Genomic DNA, 19,294 nt, shown 5'->3' with positions numbered 1-19,294 from the left:
CAAAATTAACTCTTCTAAATTAATGTTTGTCTATTAACTGGTTCAAATGGTTTCTGACTTTCGCGAGTCTATTAATCTTAGTAATCTTATAAGAGTTTTTGCTTAATCTCTATTTGTACGTTCGTTCCTACAAACATAGGCATTATTCAATTGAACGATAGCAACCAACCGCAAAATTAGGCTTCGATGCGTTCAGGCTATGCTTTATCATAGTTTAATGAAACTTAATAAATCAGAATTGACCATATTTAGAGCTTTTCTCGATAACACGCTTGATGAATCGAGTAGCATAAATTTTCATGGCCTACCCTTTTTCCAAATGATCTGGGTTCAAATTTATTAGCAGCACAAGAAAATTTATGTTCGTACCCTTATTAATACTTTATAATACATCAAATAAGTTTTAATGTCGGTTTTCTCTTCACAGTTGGGTGTTCGGCGACTTCCTCTGCAAAATGTACCAGTTCATACACTCGTTAAGCTACACGGCGTCCATATTCATTTTGGTGGTGATCTGCACTGAGCGGTACTTCGCAATAATCCACCCTATCACCTGCAAACAGATCCTGACATCCACCAGGCTTAGAGTAAGTAAGACTTTATTCATTGTTTTTTACCTTTAAGGACTACAGCAGACAAGCTACTTTTAGCATCGACGATGAGCGATTTTGCAATGTATCGATGCAGCATCGCGATCGAATATCAGAATCGCGCATTTTAGCAACTGCTTTCGCTGCGTCGAGCTTCCAAAAAGCGCCCAGACCCAATCGCCGAGTTTGGCGTTTTTAAGTGTGCGGTGTAATATGTGTGGTCGCTGCATTCAGCTTCTAAAAGGCGGCTAAATCGCCGATGCTAAAAATAGCGTGTGTGCTGTGGCTCTAAGACCGATTTCACCCAGACCCAACCTAAACGTTGTAACCGAAACCCTCAATTTGTCTTTAAACAGATCTTTATCGCTAGTGAACTTGGCAGCCAACATAATGTTTTAGTAGCATTTAATAAAGCCGAGTCTACCAACTCGGAGGATGCAGAACATTCTATTAATTAACTGATTGCGCAAAGTACGTGTAACATCCCTAATTTATATGGATCGGTGTTAGTTACTCGCTTCACTCGAGCTAAGCTGCACTAGTTGGCTCAACCATTAATCGACTAGTCAGGCGGTTACAACTAAGTTATCTGCGGTACTAAATACCTGTGTCTTTAGGCTATGCCTACATCTAATGGTGAAATTGAACGGATACAATTAATTCACTGGAAACCTACTTACTTATCTACAGTTACATTAAGCTCTTGTGCCACGATAAACCGATTGTGTAATTAATAGATGAAATTACGGATCCATTTTTTAATTTTTCTATTCGATTGATAAAGTATGGTGATCGCGGCAATTGAATTGTTTATTTTTATCGAAGCAATCAAAAATCTCTGTAGGATAATAATCTCGATTTAGCTAGGTTCTCTTACGATAAGTCGCCGGTAATGGCGCTATATGTTACAAGTCACGCACAATATATTCCAAAACGGCTAACGTGGCCACACAGGTGTGTGTAGCAGCGAATAAATAGCGACGCAGCCCGGGTGGAGCCTCGCCAACAACTGTCCCATTTTGGCAATATTTGTACTTTATTTCTCCGTCCTAACAAGTTCTTGTTTATCTTTTTAATTTAATTTCATAGCTTATTAATTTGGAACTTAATGATAATTATTACTGATGGACCATTTAAGGCAGCTGCAAAAATACATAAAAGCTTTGCATTTATCTCAATTACCTTCACGAATAACCCAGCTGTTCCACGAATAAATTTTGGCATAACAGGAACTTAATGAATTTTCAGCAATTTTCATTACGTGGTCTGTTTAATATGGTCTAAAAGAATGTCTACCTTTTCATCAAAAAGTTGCCAATCTTATTTATTTCTAAGACGTTTGAGGCTGAATAATCATATTTCATCTCGGTGAATCAAGATTGTTTTATTAAATTTCTGCTTTGCCAACGTTAAACGTTACTTTAATTTGTGACTTGTTCACTGCAAAAGCAATTAATAAGACGTGGTATTGAGTTCGTCTTTTGTGTTATATCATAGTATTTAATGAATAAAATAGGCTTTATGTTACAGTTGATTAACTTTGAAATCTGTTCTGCAGTTGGTGATCCTCGGAGTGTGGATAACAAGTGCCGCCTACAGCGCCCCCAAGTTCATTTGGGTGGAGACCATAAACAACAATCTTGGCAACGGCGACACGGAGACCATTTGCATATCTCATCGGAGGAAATACAACTCGGAGCTGTTCGATATGATCAACTTTGGACTGCTGTACGTCACGCCGCTGTGTGTCATGTCTGTGAGTACTATACAATTTATCACCTGTTACGTAGATTTAATTTTACAAAAAGTTATGAAATCTCCATCTGAAGAATTTAAAAAAAGTTTTTAAATTCCTCAGATGGAGATTTCAAAAATCTAGAAGAGTTCATCTGCTATGTACTTAGATTATGAATTATGATAATGAGTGTTGTCTACGAAGTTTCACTACAATTACTTAACACTATTTTAATTAATGTAGGTAGACATACTTACATTCGATTTTCATGGGACCTCATGGGATTAATACCTTTATTTATGTCCTATCGTTACTTTTGCACAACGGTAGTATGGATTTCAATTATACAGGTATAACATAGATAGTAGTCACGGAAATATCCCATGTCTCTCAAAAGAAAATCTAAAACGATTTTTCTCATCTTTCTGTTGTCTGATCAGGCTATCGAAATACAAATTGGATGTTCGTGTACACGAGCCCACTCATCTAAGCCCTCACACACATATAGTCTAAGCCTATTGATAGATTCGACTATCGGAAGTTGATCTCTTTATGATTGGAAATCTTTTCTTTCTTCTCATTTATCGTACAAAAACCAAATAGAAAATATGTTGCCTTCAGTCCTCCCTATAAAAAGGTGTTGTATTTGAGCGGTAGTGTCATCCATTAATACCAAATTACCTGTTAAAGTATGCCATTATACATGGTGTCCCAGAACGCAACGTCAAGGGCGGTTAAGGATAAAATGCGAGTTGAATTATAAATTGTTTTCGTTTCATTTTTATAAAGCTTTATACTGGAATTTTGTACATGGTTACAGATTTCTTTATTGTAAAATCCCAACTAATATTATAAATGCGAAAGTATGTCTGTCTGTCTGTCTGTCTGTCTGTCTGTCTGTCTGTCTGTCTGTCTGTTACGCTTTCCCGCTTAAACCTCGCAACCGATTTTGATGAAATTTGGCATAGAGATAGTTTGAGTCCCAGGAAAGAACATAGGATAGTTTTTATCCCGGTTTTTGAAACAGGGACGCGCGCGATAAAGTTTTTCTGTGACAGAAAAAAATTCCACGCGGGCGAAGCCGCGGGCGGAAAGCTAGTTACATAATAATTACATTCTGAAAACATTTTAGCCTTTCTACGTGGTGGTAATATTAAAATATTTTTGTTGTCACAGTATTTCTACCCAAAAATCTGAAACCAAACAATTTGTAACACTGTACTGTGTGGATTTCATATGAAGTTCTAAATAAGTATATGATTAGCAAATACATAAGTACACCCTGTATTTGTATTCGCCAATTAGCAAATACAGGGTGTACATATGTATTTGCTAATTGGCGTCGAAGAACCCGATGATAAGGGACAAATACACACTCACAAAAAGAGGACAATGTAAGTATTTTCCCTAGTAAATTTCAGAACATTCCATTTGATCCTATAAAAATATTTCACTGGAAATATGGGTTAAAATAACATCATATTATTATACGCTCCCTAACAAGGACAAATTTTGACTTTTAAATAAATGTATCTACTTAGTCCATTAAAATTTGATTGTGTATAGCTAAATGTACACTCTATTGTAGATAAAGTGAGCAATACAGACAATACAGGTTGAAGAATTCTAATTTATTTTATAACCAAATGGTGAAATTTATAAATGCTGTTCTGAACAATGAAAATCTTACAACCTTTACTATGTTATAAAAGTTGATATTTCGCATGGTTATAATATTGCCTTATTGTCATAGTTGGCCTCAGAAACACAAAAGCGGAATTTACTTTACATAAATGCAATATTCACAAGTCTTTGCGGTTTTTCTCACGCTGTCACGGACGGTAATTCAATTCGGCCTCCGTTAGCTTTCAGTTTTAGAGCAAGTATATGCAGAAACATTTTGGTGTTTTAATTTCCCGAGTAACACTAGATTTGAAGCTTTGCAGAAGCAAATTAGGGTGAGCTTGTGGTTTGTGTATGTTTGTGTTACTTTATTTTATTCGTGCAAACTGTCACGTCCACGATTTCTTTTTCGGTCTCAGCCTTGTGGGTACTTAAATTAAAACATGTGGTAAAATGGTACGCAGGTCATTTTATTACACATGTCAGGAGTAATGATATTACAAGAAGACCCTTTTTCTCAATGGGGCTCACTACGGTGTCTATGTGTAATAGATGTCTCATAATGAGACTGAGCCTTTTTTCCTAATGATTCATTACCGGAAATGTATGGATTTTCCGGTCCCGAGACTCCACTTGTTTCGGTAATACAAAATAATCAATCAACAAATATTACATTAGGTAGGAAGGTTAGGTACGGTTAATTACATCAAAACGAACGAAAAAAGAAGAATAATTATAATAATGTATTATCTAATAATATCTAAATATATTACGATATATTCATATAATACCTACAGCAATCAAGCCAGCCTACATAGCTAATTTATGGAACTCAAATAACAACAAACACCATAACGTTGACAGCGGAGTCGTAAAGTGTGTATCTGTTTTGGATTTGTGATGTCTTAATTAAAGGGCCCCATCATAACTCTGCTGCCTCTCAGAGGGCCCTACCAAGGCGGCTTCATAGATTAATATTATAGCAATATGCAGTTACATGATATTAATTAAACCTTAACAAGTACCTAATAAATTACAGTTACTACAAACGTGGCCAAACGTGAAATCCACACAGTACAGTGTTACTACAAATTATCTGATTTCAGATTTTTTGGGTAGAAATACTGTAACAACTAGGTACAAAATATTTTAAAATGACCACCACGTAGAAAGGCTAAAATGTTTTCAGAATGTAATTATTATGTAATTTTACAATAAAGAAATCTGTAACCATGTACAAAATTACAGTTATAAAAATAAAACGAAAACAATTTATAATTCAACTCGCATTTTATCCTTAACCGCCCTTGACGTTGTTGCTTTCTTTCGTTGTTGTTTTCACCACGTTACTACAATCGTGGTACAAACGTAGACGTGATGAAATATGTTATTAAACAGTGTCTCACAACTGTTTTAATTCGTAGCACAGAACAACTGATAGGTACGTAGCAACTTGAACTTATAAAAAATTTATGGAATTTAGCTAAGGCTGTTGAATGCGTCGTGAAAAAAAAGTAAATAAATCTGGGAACAGAATCATAAATGTGATGGAAGGAAAAATTTCCCAAAACGAGAAAACTAAAATAGGTCTGCTAGCCACCCCTTCACAGAGGCAAGGGATTAATCTCGAAGGGTCGACTGCCATATTAATGGCCATCGACAGCTATTAACTAACAAGTGGGTCGGCTTCTAAAAAGATTCCGAGATAAGCATCGATATATCGATAAGACGGAATCGATATTCCGTCTTTCATTTCATGCGGAAATTCCGCGGTGAGTTATGAATTATATTGAAATTTTCTAAATCGTTTAGTGAAGATGGGCCAAAGTTACAACTCGGTTCCCAAATTGCGCCTTTTGATCTTTTTTCAGACACATAACCTTCTGCTACACTCTGTGTATAAAATTCATCAATTTTTTTTTTATTATTTTTTTAGGATGAACTTCTTTTTTTATTATCTATTGAAGACTTCAACTTCCTGAATATACATTTATGTAGATAGCTCGTGTATTAGGTATTTTCACAATCCAGCATAAAAACGAACAACGAAAGAACAACAACGCAACCCGAATTGTTTTTTTATTAAAACACTCTTTCCGTAGGTTTCATTGTATTTCCGTATAATCACAATTTTCATCAATATACCAAGTAAACATAGTATTTTTATAGCATAAAATAAATGTTCGGCTCTCCTAAAATAGATTAGCATCATAGAAGCGAGATTTGTTAAGCAATTAGCTGGGCGGCTGTGTTCAGCGAAGAAGATGCGTTTGCATAGTAATGACTACACCGAAGGACCTCGACCGGGGTTAACAATTTGAGAGCTCGAACCTGAAATGGACACAGAATTTGGTGTAATAACAAGTAATTCATTCGTTGCTTCGTTCTTTGGTTAGTATCATTTCAATAACATAACTCTACTTATTCTGCCTTAAGTTTAAAAATACTCGTAGGACTTATCTAGGTACATGTTGTTTTGCTTGTGTTATAAAGTCTGTTCTACAAGTACAGGGACATGTCTTTGCTTTGTACGAGTAGTTTATTCCTTTCATATAAAAAATTATTTGAAAGTTTAATTAAGTACCTAACAATATTTAATTTTTTAGATAAAGTTTGTTTTCCTGCCTCTCTTATAATCTCACAAAAAGCTTGAGCTTTACCTCGTTTTTAATTATCTTTCCTTTGTAGATGAAATTTTCGAAAATGTAAACAAGGCAAAATCGAACCTTTTCGTGAAATAATTATACGTTGATCCTGAAAAGTTTGAGACCACACCGGAAGTTTGAATGACTAATTAATTCAGGCCTATTTGAGTTTGGCAACGAACGAGTAATATGAGCAGATGTTTCCGCGACTTTGCCTCTTATAGTATTTGACTTTTCTGAGGAAAATAAAGCAAATATTTACAGATTAACTAACATAAATTATTCATTAGCGATTCCGAGAAACTTAAGCCTACTCAAAGGGATACTGGTTTCTATAGACACGTGTAAAAATATGTAATAGTTACATAAATGAATATCCTAAAAAATCACTAATGTCTGTTGAAAACCATAGCCCACTGAAGCAGAATATTAAACGGAAATAACAATTGCTATCAGATAGAAAATGAAAAAAATAAATAAATAAAGCTTATTGTTCTCGAGTCGCACGCAAAGAATATTGTTTCAAAACAATGGAATAAAAGCCTTGAAAAGAGTTTTATATTAGGATCACTTAAAGATACATCACTTAATATAACTTATAAGGTCCTACGTCATAAAAATAATTCGCAAAAGATTTCGCTTTCAAAATTAAATATTTCTTGGAAATATTTTATTGCGTCTTATAAAACCTGTTTATACTAAAAGATATTAAACGATATATTGTCAAATAATTTAATTAACTTGTATAGATACAATTCTCCTGGGTTTGTTCAGATAAGTTCAGTACGAGAAAGATATAAGTAAGAGTTCTATGTATCACTAAAATGTTTTAAAATGTCCAAACAGGACAATGTCCTTAGTTTATTTTTCAAGTCTGTAAGAAGGTCATGTGTAATACAGATAAGCTAATGTCATCAAGCCAAGACTGCAGCTGGTTGCTAATAGCCCGAATGGAGATGGCTGAGCTATTTGGGGTCCCTCCAAGAAATTAATGAGACGTAAATAGGAAGACTCCGAGGGAACATCGACATTTATCCAATTTGAGCCTTACTCATCCAATAGAAAGTAAATTTAATATGGTGTTGACCTTCGCACGCTCTTTGGAGTTTCAGTTCAGCTCGTGAATTTCAACTAAGTATTAGGTAGAAATGTTTTGAAGTGGCTAGCGACACGAATATTTAACAAACTGTAGGTACAGAGTCCAAATATGAAAGATACAATATGGCGCTCTACTTTTACTTTTGGGACCCATTAAGGTGAGGATTTAAGTAGGTTTAGATTTCATTCCATCTTTAAATGCCCACGTGTAACGGATGTTTAATACAATTCATTGTGATAACTTATAAATTAATAATTACTTTTATTCATTACCAACTTGCCCTTATGATGATGATTTTAAAAACGAGTTTTAGGTATTCAGTTAAACAAAACCAAAGCAAAGAACGAACTCTTCAACAATAAAATGTTGAGGATGTGTATAGGGTTAGTCTCGCTATGTATTTCAATAGGGTAGTCTGGCTATTTACATCGAAAAAGGTCGAGACTTCGGCACCGGATAAATTAGAAGAAGTGTTTTAGGAGCAAGCCTAGAGAGCTGACCTTTCTTGAGTAACTCTAAGATAAGCCTGATTTTGGCCAACAATCAAGGAATATAAATATAAATTAGAGGATGATTTGATTTTGTTTTCCGTGTCTTATAAATCAATCTTTTAGTTACTTAAATCCCAATGAATGAAAAGTGTAATTAAAGTACTTTATAAGAGAGTGAAACAATCTAAAAAGGGAACTCTAAAAATAATCCAATAGATAGACCGACTCCGATCTCCTTGTCGTTTGATCCACAAACTTTTGGAACATTTATTGATTTGGACTGGACAACAAGCGTAATTGAAAGAAAATCACAGTCTTAAGCCGATGTCTTAAAGTTTAATCTTCCGGGATCCAAATAACAAGCCACAAAACAACTCTTGTTTTAACTGAAGTTTGCAGCGGCTGCTACAGTTTGTTGGCGTTGGAAGTTCAGGAGAGTGTTGGCAAAGGAGGTCGTTTTATTTGCTGATGGGTTTTAGAAAAGATAAATAAACGTACATTCTCTTACGTTGGTGTTCTTTGTTTGTTTAGAAAGCTACAGGTTTCAGGGTTGAATAAAAATAACTTATCCCTGTGGAATATTAATCACGGATGAATGTTTGTACAAGGTCGCTCATTAAATACAAGACGGTCACAAAACAAAATAAATACGAAGTCCGTTTTATTGTAAAAATATGACTAAGATTATGTTTTTGGTCATATTATTATTACATAAAAAAGGACTTGTTTGGTTTTCTGACCGTCTTGGTTTAATGACAGCCACAAGATTCTTGATTTTCTCCACTATGACTTACCTATAACTGTAACTAAAGCTACGGTTGGTCGCACATCAGTTGGGAAATAATATTTTTTACATTCGAGAGAATAAATAAAATCCTTTGTTGTTGTCGAACTTTGTATCGTTGAGTCCGAAATTCTAGACTAGACGTCGATCTACAGACGTATCTACGTAATTAAATACAGTTGTTTACTACAAGATCCATCAAAACAGTCTTATTACCCATGTAACTAGTCCCGATAACTAACGAAGAAGTTTTTGCGTAATAAATAAACGTAGGTATGGAGGTAACATTGAAAATAAATCAGTATTTTATTGTAGTAGTTTTGCGTAAGCAGTAAAGTTTTACTGACTATTAAATTCGTGGGAATTAATTTAATTACGCAATCCCTTGTTAATGTCCAACTATTACCTGCCTAGTGTCTAACATTTTTCTAGAGTTTTCCAATAAATATGCAAAGTAGAACCATTTGGCCGACTATTATCATCATTCGTTTCAGGCCCACCTGTTTTTTGCCCAATATATTATGCTAACATAGCGTTACATTTGGGATCTTTATTATAATCTTGAATTGGTATAGAGATCCAATTTCGTTGAAAAGCTTTATGCTTTTCAGCGTAAAGCCGGTGTTGTGGTATGTATAAATAACTAGATAATGTATTTCTAAAGTCGGGTTGAGCAGGATTGTAAAAAACAAAACACTGGCGCGGTGTAAATGTGTACCACGCTATCTACGCATCCGGGGCGGCTGTCTGAATAAAGTTAAATATGGACTAAAATAATACGAGGCTTATTTTATTTATGACTACCTTCTGACCACAGCTTTCTTTGGCCTTGCCCTCGCGGTTTTCTGCCTGTCACAGAAGATCGGGTAAATTATAATTTTACGCCAAAAACTTTAAATATGAATTGTCATATTCCTAACTTGAAATGATGGGCTTCATAGTGTCTGTCATCCCTAATTTCACTGCGTTCAAGTTTGGGGCGTCCATCGTCCTCCGGTCCAATCTGTTTTTACGCAATTCATCAAAATTATTTTAAGAAAACGTGAAAACGTAATAAGAAAATCTGTAGAATTAAGTATTTTGCATTTATGAATCTTACTAAGTAGTATTGATTCACACTTTCTTACTTCAAATGATTTAATATTCGACTCTTCGAAGCGACCAAACAATTTCTGTCATCTCTTACGAGAATAGACTCTCCAAATGATGAAATTTCCTATTTACATACACATATTTCACAGATATTTTCCCCCTGTGACATAGTCAAGTGACGGCTATGAAGGAAATTGCAAATACCATCAACGGGACTATTTCTAACTCAGTTTCCGTATTTTCGTATTTTCGAAGTCGTCTGTCTGTCTCTCTCTATCATAGCGACTGCTCGTACCTACAGATAAACCCAATAAAATGATATTAGGGAATAGTCCCGAAATTCCCAATATAATATAAGCGTATTTTTAGCTAGAAACATAAGCTAATGGATTAAGTTTGAGTTATTTTAAGAACAGAGATGACAGCGCATCAGCGTACCTATACTCCTATACTCCTACTTTTGTATTATGGACGATTTTGGAACAAAAATGTTATCTGATGTACTACACCCCAATCTAATTTTCCTAAACAAACACAAAAAGTAATATAAATGTAACAGCTCAATACTTTATCTATACATAAAAATAAATCTGGTGAGAGGTCAATTCTGTACATGAAATATATTTTCCAAATAACTATCAGGGGGTGATTAGTGATCGATACTGATGCCAAAAATGCAGTCAGTAAAATTTTTGTCTGTCTGTCTGTATGTTACTTATACTAAATTTAAATTCCTTATTACAAAAACTACTCGATGGATTTTAACGAAACTTGGTACAATTATTCTTCATACTCCTGGGCAGGTTATAGTATACTTAGGAATTCCCACGGGAACGGGAATTAGCGGGAAAATCCTTTTGTATGAAAAATCTAAACCGTTTAAGTTAGAAGCTTGAAATTTGGCCTTAGTAAACTTAAAGCTTAGTTACAACAGAATATTGCAAAATTCCCACGGGAACGGGAGTTAGCGGGAAAAAAACATTTGTATGAAAAAATCTAAACCGCGTAGGTAAGATAGATTTTATGGGGCAGATGAAGGGGGTAAAACGGGATCCACGCGAACAAAGTCGCGGGCGGCCGCTAGTTTTATAATAAAAGAACAACACTGTAGGGACCTAGATAGTAAGCCGAAACTACCGCCTCAAAATAAATGTTTACGTTACACTAACCTTTTCAAGCACTACAATTTGGATTCGCATGAAAAATCACATAAATCGTTTGCATATTTCTATACAATCTGTTCACAGTTTGTGTATGGGAATTGAAAATTGACATGTAAGTTAGACCCAACAATCAGATTTTCAATCGTCAATATTATTTTGAAGTGTACATCAACATCAACATATTTTATGTAAAGCCTTATGTAACAAGCATTACCTTAATTGTTATGACTCATAAAGTTCATATTATTGTTTATTATGATTTTAAAAATAATTTATTCAAAAATCATAATAAATTATTAGGAAGTCGCATCCGATAATACTTGAGGTATTTTATTCCATTGTGATGATTAATGAGAAAATAAAAAGAAAGTCACTAGAAGCCGAGCCAAGACAGTCGAGCTCAAGACTTGAGTACGCTTTCAAGTTTTCTCTGGGCGTCTTAGCACTTATTAATATGAAGAATGGTTCTTATTAACAGTCAATTGTTAAAGCCTGAAAAAGTATCAACACGCGACACTGGCCACGAAGAAAACTACATTCTTTTTTCAACGACCAATATCGGTGTTCTTTTGTTTTGTCCTCTCGCCTTCTCGTCTTTCGAATTTTCACGTCTCGATTGTTTTTTTATTGTGAAGAATATTATAAATATAATATATTTAATATTTTACGTTTTGACACAAAAAAAGTATCTAAGTAGGGATTTTATTGTTAATCTGCTGCCATTATAAACAATTGGTCGGGCAATAAATTTCGCACATTTTATGATCAGCCAGTTACCTACTGTATTTCATAATAACGGAGTGCCCTTTGCGAAGGTTTGTTTGCGTAATAGAAAAGCGTGGATCCGCTTATGTAAGATGAGTTTCATGTACCCTTTTCGGGAACATGCAAATTTAAATGGTGCTGGAAATATTTTAATGTTGCACTTTAATATTCCAAAACTCACCACGTTCCTCGGGTGCACATGATATTTAAGAAATCCAAGAAAAATGTAAGTGAATAATAACGTAATTTAGCGCTCGCTCAATCCTACATAGTTCGATAAACATAACGATGAAAGCGTGTAGAGTTCCAAGAAGGTTAATGTATCAACCGGAATCGTTGTATCTACCTTTAGTTAAAGGTAACAAAAACAAATAGTTAACCCTTAAGTAGTCGAATATACCTTTTTAAATTTCAGTTTGCCCAACTTATAGCATAACATAAACAACAACAGGTTAAGTTTTTGCATAATACTTATACAATAATCGGTACGTAATGCGTTTTCGGCCTCCGCAAATCAAAACTATGGATAAATTATTCAAACAATAACATCCAATTAACTATGTAATCCCGAACTAAGCGAAACTGATAACTTAATAGTGTGGTTTGTAACAACTAAGGTGGCTCTGGGGTCAGATAGTCCTCATAAGCTGAATTGCTCAAAATTAGGACTAATGGCGATAACGTGCTCGTACGTTGAACTTTATAGCAACTAGAATAACGGATTATGGACATTTAAATAGAAGATACAACATACTTAGTCTCTACATTCATAAATATCTATCAAAGTTCGTGCTCGAGCCCCCAACGGAATAAATGTTAATTTCAAAATTTCTAATTTGATTTGAAACTAATCGTTTGATAGAGTGGTTAAGTGAACTAGCGCAGGTATGGTTAGAACTTAATAGATCAAAGTGCAACGTGCCAAAACTCTTTATTCCAAAACTACAATCAGTTTACAACGTATGTACTTTAAATAGAAATTAAAGTAATATTAGTTGATCCAGTCCTGTAGTTCTGTATTTATTTGTTTTCTTTATTTGCTCATTTCTTAAAGACCACACAACCTATTCTATAACAAGCGTTAGTCAAAATAGCGAACGACATTTTTTTAGAAAATAGCGAATTAATTTTGTTGACAAAAACAACTTTATTAAAGGTTTAAGTTTTTATGCTTTAAGTAGGTACTGCATTTATGTGAAGGGAGGTTTTGTTTAAATAATTTTAAGAACAAATAAAAAACCTTTTATCTATAACGCAATCAAGCTTCATTAGACCTTTAAAATTGGTTTATTACAGTAATGCGCTTCTTACAAGATGCAGCAGCTGCTAACAAAGTTTGGTAACTACGAAAAGCCAAACTTTTCAATAAGGAATGCTGGGAATACAAATGTAACGTAACTTTCTTGAGTTAAACCAACCAAAAGAATCAGAATTGTTCAAATGTCAGGGACTTTAGTTATTGTTGTCCTATTACAAAGATAGTTAATTGAGTTTGCGAATTTGGTCCTTACGAAGCACTTATTTTTCTCAAACACGTCTTCCATAATAAATATGCGAAGTTGTACGCAAAATAATGATTTACATAAATACATTTCCATAATTTTCCTCCGCTTTCTCTGTACACCTTCTTTTATTGATCTTCCAATACATTCTATGGAATTCTGTAAAACCTATTTCACTGGAAAGTCTTCGTGAACATTTTAGCCGAAAATCTGGAATAGGAAACATTACCTACATACATACCTACTCGTACATATCCATTTCGATTCGCTAAGACGGCATTACCGATCCCGTGAGAACTGTTTCCGGGAACAAAAACAGATTACTCTCTAATGCACCGCAATTTCAAGCTTACACTGGTGTAACAGACGAATTCGAATTTCAAAATCATTATCCTTTTTCCGGAAACGCAAAGCAAACGGTTTTATTTGCTTTTAACGCTCTTCAATGTAAGGTAAGCTGCGACTCGCTGATTACGAAGTGTCGTCTTATATTCAGTGCCGAATGTATGAGTTCAGGATTTCGGGTCTATTTTTTGCAAAATTTGGCGCCGTGGGCGTAAAAATTGGTACTTAATTTATCTGCTGTGGGGTCGCGTGCTTGTCTCTTAATTATTTAATAGACACTTACAGGGCAGATATGTACCATCGTAGACTGCATCTCACTTAGCACCAGGTGCGATTGCGGTCAAATACCTGCCTTGACTTGCATAAAAATAATACTACGTCTACTGTGCAGTGTATGGTTAGAACCTTACTCGATATATTCATTTAAAAGTGATACTAAACTTAATGACGAACACAACAGTTTCCAACCGGCATCATGGATTTTTATGGCATGTTCTAATTTATGTAGTAGTAGTAAGGGTTAATGAGATTAGAATAAACTGCATGAATATTCCTTTTGGCAGATTCACACATATTGTACGCTTTACTTACCCTAAAAAAACGTTTAAATAGCATGAGTCCTAACGCCTTTGGTCATAAAACGTTTAATTACAAACTTTTAACCGACGTTTTAGGCTTCAAAATATTCGTAGCAACAGATGTTAGTATACAATTATTGTCACACACACATTTAAGTTGCCTATCATTTAGACATGAAAGTTAGGATGTTTAAAAAAGCTTTAAAGGCCAATTTACGGAGTTTTAATGAATGTCAATTTATGAATGTCTGTCTACAGGGTGACTTGGAATTAGAGCATAATCTTGTAAGGGGTAGGTACAGGTAGGTCATTTGCAACATTTTTGTATCCCTTAATGTAACCATTATTGAAAAATGTTAGTGTTTTTTTGGGAAAATCCTAGGTGATAAATACTGATTCTTTTTACCCGACTGCGACAGAAGGAGGGTTATGTTTTTCTTTATTGTTTTGTAATACCAAAAGGTTTAAAAGCACAATATTTTTTTTCAATAATGGTTCACTTTTGCATATGAGTGTCCATATAGGTACAAAAATGTTGCAAATATTGACCTGTACTATAACCCCTTACAAGAGTATGCTTTAATTCCAAATCATCCTGTATATCTATGTCGGCTAATTTATTACCTAAAACGAGTGTTAACGAAACATACCTCAGCATTTAACTTGATGTTCTGTCATCTGTGTAATGGACATTCATGAAGGCTCATTAGCTCTAACATTAGGGTATTTTCAGCCCCCACGTTTAGGACAGTGCTTCAGCATTTTACTGGTGCTATATATCAGTCGACTGGGTTAGTAGATGGGATTTCCGTCCGTTTTGGTGAAGTTATGATACCAATCAACCAAGGATAATGGCCACGACACATCAAGCCAAACATGGTTTTATACTTAGTTTTTAATAAGCTGTGGTTTTGTAACAAAAATGTAAAAAACAAAATGTTAGTGCTGTAATCATTATCAGGTCATGAACATGATTTTACTAAAGCCAAATAGATGATTTGTTCCACACATATTCCTCCCACCTGATTAGACTGGTTGAGGAGACCTGTAGGCCTAGGATGTGCGCTGCGTTAAGTGGTTATCACGCCATTTTATCGGTTTTGCCCACATTTTGACGTCAATAAGAGTATATCACGGCACGCATCCTAACCCGGCTGATGTTCGCATGTATTTTTCCCTTAGTCACCTCTTACGACATTCACAGGAAGACTGGGAGTGGTCCCATTCTACTCTGCCTTCCCCACACGGCTATACTCGTACATACATAATAGTACCTGTAAGTAGGTATTATAGCTATAGCACTTTTTACCAGGTTCTCTATACGAGGATCGCAGTGGGCCTGTGGCAGAGTTCTCACGGGCTACAGCAACTTGGCCGAGCGCAGTGCTGTGCCACGCAATGCCCACGCGTGGACAAAACACCAGCCATCACGAGCAACTTCGAGCCCCAGCGGACATTCGTCGGCACCACTGAAACTAAGGTTAGAAAAAACTATGATTTCAATTTATGTAATCTGCAAGTAGCGGTTCGAGATGGTAAAGATTCTTACTGAGGCTGGGTTGCACCATCGTAATAACTTTGACAAACGTCAAAAATCTGTCAAACTCCATACAAAAAACACCGGCTAACGTTATAGTTATGTCAAAGTTAGGTGGTGCAACTCAGTCTAAGTGTCAAATACTTATGTATTTAATTGGGACGTCCTACATCTAGAATAATAAAGGTGACAATGTAGGTATGAGCGTCAAATAATGTCGTGACACCCAAAAGTGGCCAAAAAATTGACAACATAACCTTATCTCAATATTGTAACAGAGACGTGTTGCGAACTTTTTGGCTACTTGCGCTGACGACTGTACCAGATCTGTCAAGTGTATTAGCTAAATCCTAACTTATATAAGTCCTAAGATTTAAAGTACTAAGGACTGTACGGTCCTGTGCAAGGAACCCTAAAAACAGCTGGAAGCTTGGCATACCGACGCAGGCACATTAGGAACACAAGTGGGCGGATTTGTCAAGAATTCTGCCAGAAAGAATTTAAAGAAAGAGAATTAGTGGCATTTCTGTTAAGTTCATCACAATAAAGTAATAAAAAGGTGTTACTTATTAAAGTATTTAGAGTAAGATTATGGATAATTATCTATACTTATAATAAATCTGTAGAGAGGTCAATTCTGTACATGAAATAGATTTTCAAAATAACTATCAGGGGGTGATTAGTGATCGATACTGATGCCAAAAATGCAATCAGTAAAATTTTTGTCTGTCTGTCTGTCTGTCTGTCTGTCTGTCTGTCTGTATGTTCCTTATAGAAACAAAAACTACTCGACGGATTTTAACGAAACTTGGTACAATTATTCTTCATACTCCTGGGCAGGTTATAGGATACCTAAGAATGCCCACGGGAACGGGAATTAGCGGGAAAATCCTTTTGTATGAAAAATCTAAACCGCTTAAGTTAGACGCTTGAAATTTGGCATGCAGGTACCTTAGTAAACTCAAAGCTTAGTTACAATAGGATATTGCAAAATTACCACGGGAACGGGAGTTAGCTGGAAAAAACATTTGTATGAAAAACTCTAAACCGCTTAAGATAGACGCTTGAAATTTGGCATGCAGGTACCTTAGTAAACTTAAAGCTTAGTTACAACAGGATATTGCAAAATTCTCACGGGAACGGGAGTTAGCGGGAAAAAACATTTATATGAAAAAATCTAAACCGCGTAATATAGACGCTTGAAATTTGGCATGCAGGTACCTTAGTAAACTTAAAGCTTAGTTACAACAGGATATTGCAAAATTCCCACCGGAACGGGAGTTAGCGGGAAAAAAAATTGTATGAAAAAATCTAAACCGCGTAAGATAGATAGATGAAGGGGGTAAAACGGGATCCACGCGTACGAAGTCGCGGGCGGCCACTAGTTATTAATAAAAACCATTAAATACACGTAATCAGTCTCATCTTATAGTCTTTCCAAAATTATTACTTTGAAATGGAGAATTAATTCATTGTCAATATGAATTACATTTTGATTTTTGGTTAAAGTAATAGATTATTAGTTTTAAGAAGTTATTTTCTTCATGAATATCTTACGCCTAGGTATAGGTTCTACTTTTCTCAAATATCGAGAAAGTTCTGAGACGGCAATTTTGTTTGATTAAAATCCACTTTGTAATAATTTAGCTGTTAATTACAAATAGAACTTCCAAGAACTTACATACCCTTACCCATTTAAACATTTTATTTACATGAATCTAGTCGTAATATACTTATAATGATTTACTAATGAGATTTTGCGAAGAGATGTACCTAAGAAAATACTTAACCTAGAAAGTTAGTAACTTACCTAGAAGTTAGTATTTTAAGTGTAAATGTATGGCAAATTAGAATTATTATAGAGTTTATAGAGCTATTTTCAGCAGTCTGTCACTGCAAGTTTTACCGTGCGTCCTGTGATGAAAATACCGTCGTAAAATTTTTTCATATCCCCATTTCCCCAACTCGAGAAATGATTGGATCCTTATACGATACAAGGGTCCAATCTATCTCTATTACCACAAAAATATTCAGCCTAAACCACCGAATCAATTTTGACATATTGTCTGTAAAATGAAACTGTGTGAAATCTGCAAAGATATTTTAAACCAAAATGCTACAAGGACATTTTTTTAAGAAAACAATAAAATTATATATTGTTGCAGAAATTCATGAATGCAAAGTCGAACACGCCTAAATGTCGCAACCACGAGTCGCGCGACTGCCACCATCTCAGCCACCTGTCGCGCAACGTGCTGCGCGCGCGCCGCGGCGTCGTGCGCATGCTCATCGTGGTCGTGCTCACCTTCGCCATCTGCAACCTGCCCTTCCACGCCCGCAAGATGTGGCAGTACTGGTCCAGTGGCTACGAGGGCACCAGCGACTTTAGCGCCCTCCTCACACCACTCACCTTCCTAATCACTTATTTTAACTCCGGAATCAATCCTCTTTTATACGCATTCCTATCTAAAAACTTCAGGAAAGGCATGAAGGAACTCCTCTTCTGCAAATACCACGGAAAACGAAAAAGCGAGAACCTAATAGTTCTGAATCCAGTAGGTGTGGGCCTGCGCAGGAGTTCGACCAGATCCACCCGGGCCAACTGCAGCACTGTCACCATAGCACCGAATGGAGACTCATGAGATTTGCGTCGCCGCCGCTTCTTGTACAAGGTGGAAAACATAGACATTTCCTGATTAACGGAAAGCACGGACGAGGTGACCGACAGCAGTGGTTTCTACACTATATCAACTATATCTAAAAAAGACTTGTACGATTAGGGACTGAATGAAACCGTTGTTAACTGTTGTGGAACTCGTGCGTTTTCGTATGGGCAATTCAGAGAACTGATCTCATGAGCTTAAACGTTGTGAGTGTGAAGACACTAATGTGATGGTAATGGTTAACGTTCTGTGTATTTACTATAAATATCGTGTTAGTGTTAAAGTATAATTTGTAAAAAATAAATTGTATAGTGTTTATAAAATTATGTATGTAATTGAAAGTGAAAACAATCAAAATAATTTAAGAATACAATCTGTAGTTAGCATTAGGGGTTTTTTTGTATAGGTACCTATGTAATACAAAATATACGTATAAAATAACATATATAGATTGGTAAGTTACTTTATAACAGTGTTAGAATAAAACGTTGTCTAGTCTATTTATGTAAACGCGACCAAAGCTGAATTTGCAAGTAAAAAGATAATAATAATTTTATAATCTGTACATAAATGGTCTTATAAAATAAGTAAATGATTACAAAAATTGTACAAATCATAAGCACGAAATTAGTTTAACGAGAAATGAGTACAATACCAACAATAGTCATTTAGGTGCTTCAAT

General features: G+C 35.3%; 1 protein-coding gene across 1 annotated transcript; it reads left to right on the top strand.

The window, feature by feature from the left end:
* Positions 1–427: 427 nt before the first annotated feature.
* On the top strand, positions 428–18,944 carry NGR-A31 (neuropeptide receptor A31; the record flags this gene model as incomplete). The annotated part of the gene is made up of 4 exons (XM_028318299.1): positions 428–587; positions 2,149–2,346; positions 15,725–15,892; positions 18,115–18,944. Coding segments are annotated over 4 exons (1,003 nt in total), but the record flags the coding sequence as incomplete, so codon positions are not given.
* Between the last annotated feature and the right edge of the window lie 350 nt (positions 18,945–19,294).

This window comes from Ostrinia furnacalis, unplaced genomic scaffold (genome assembly GCF_004193835.3).
Source record: "Ostrinia furnacalis isolate ACB-3 unplaced genomic scaffold, ASM419383v2 OfSCF0395, whole genome shotgun sequence".
Taxonomy (NCBI): Eukaryota; Metazoa; Arthropoda; class Insecta; order Lepidoptera; family Crambidae; genus Ostrinia; species Ostrinia furnacalis.
Note: the sequence above shows the minus strand (reverse complement) of the source record. Positions and strands in the feature narration are given on the sequence as shown.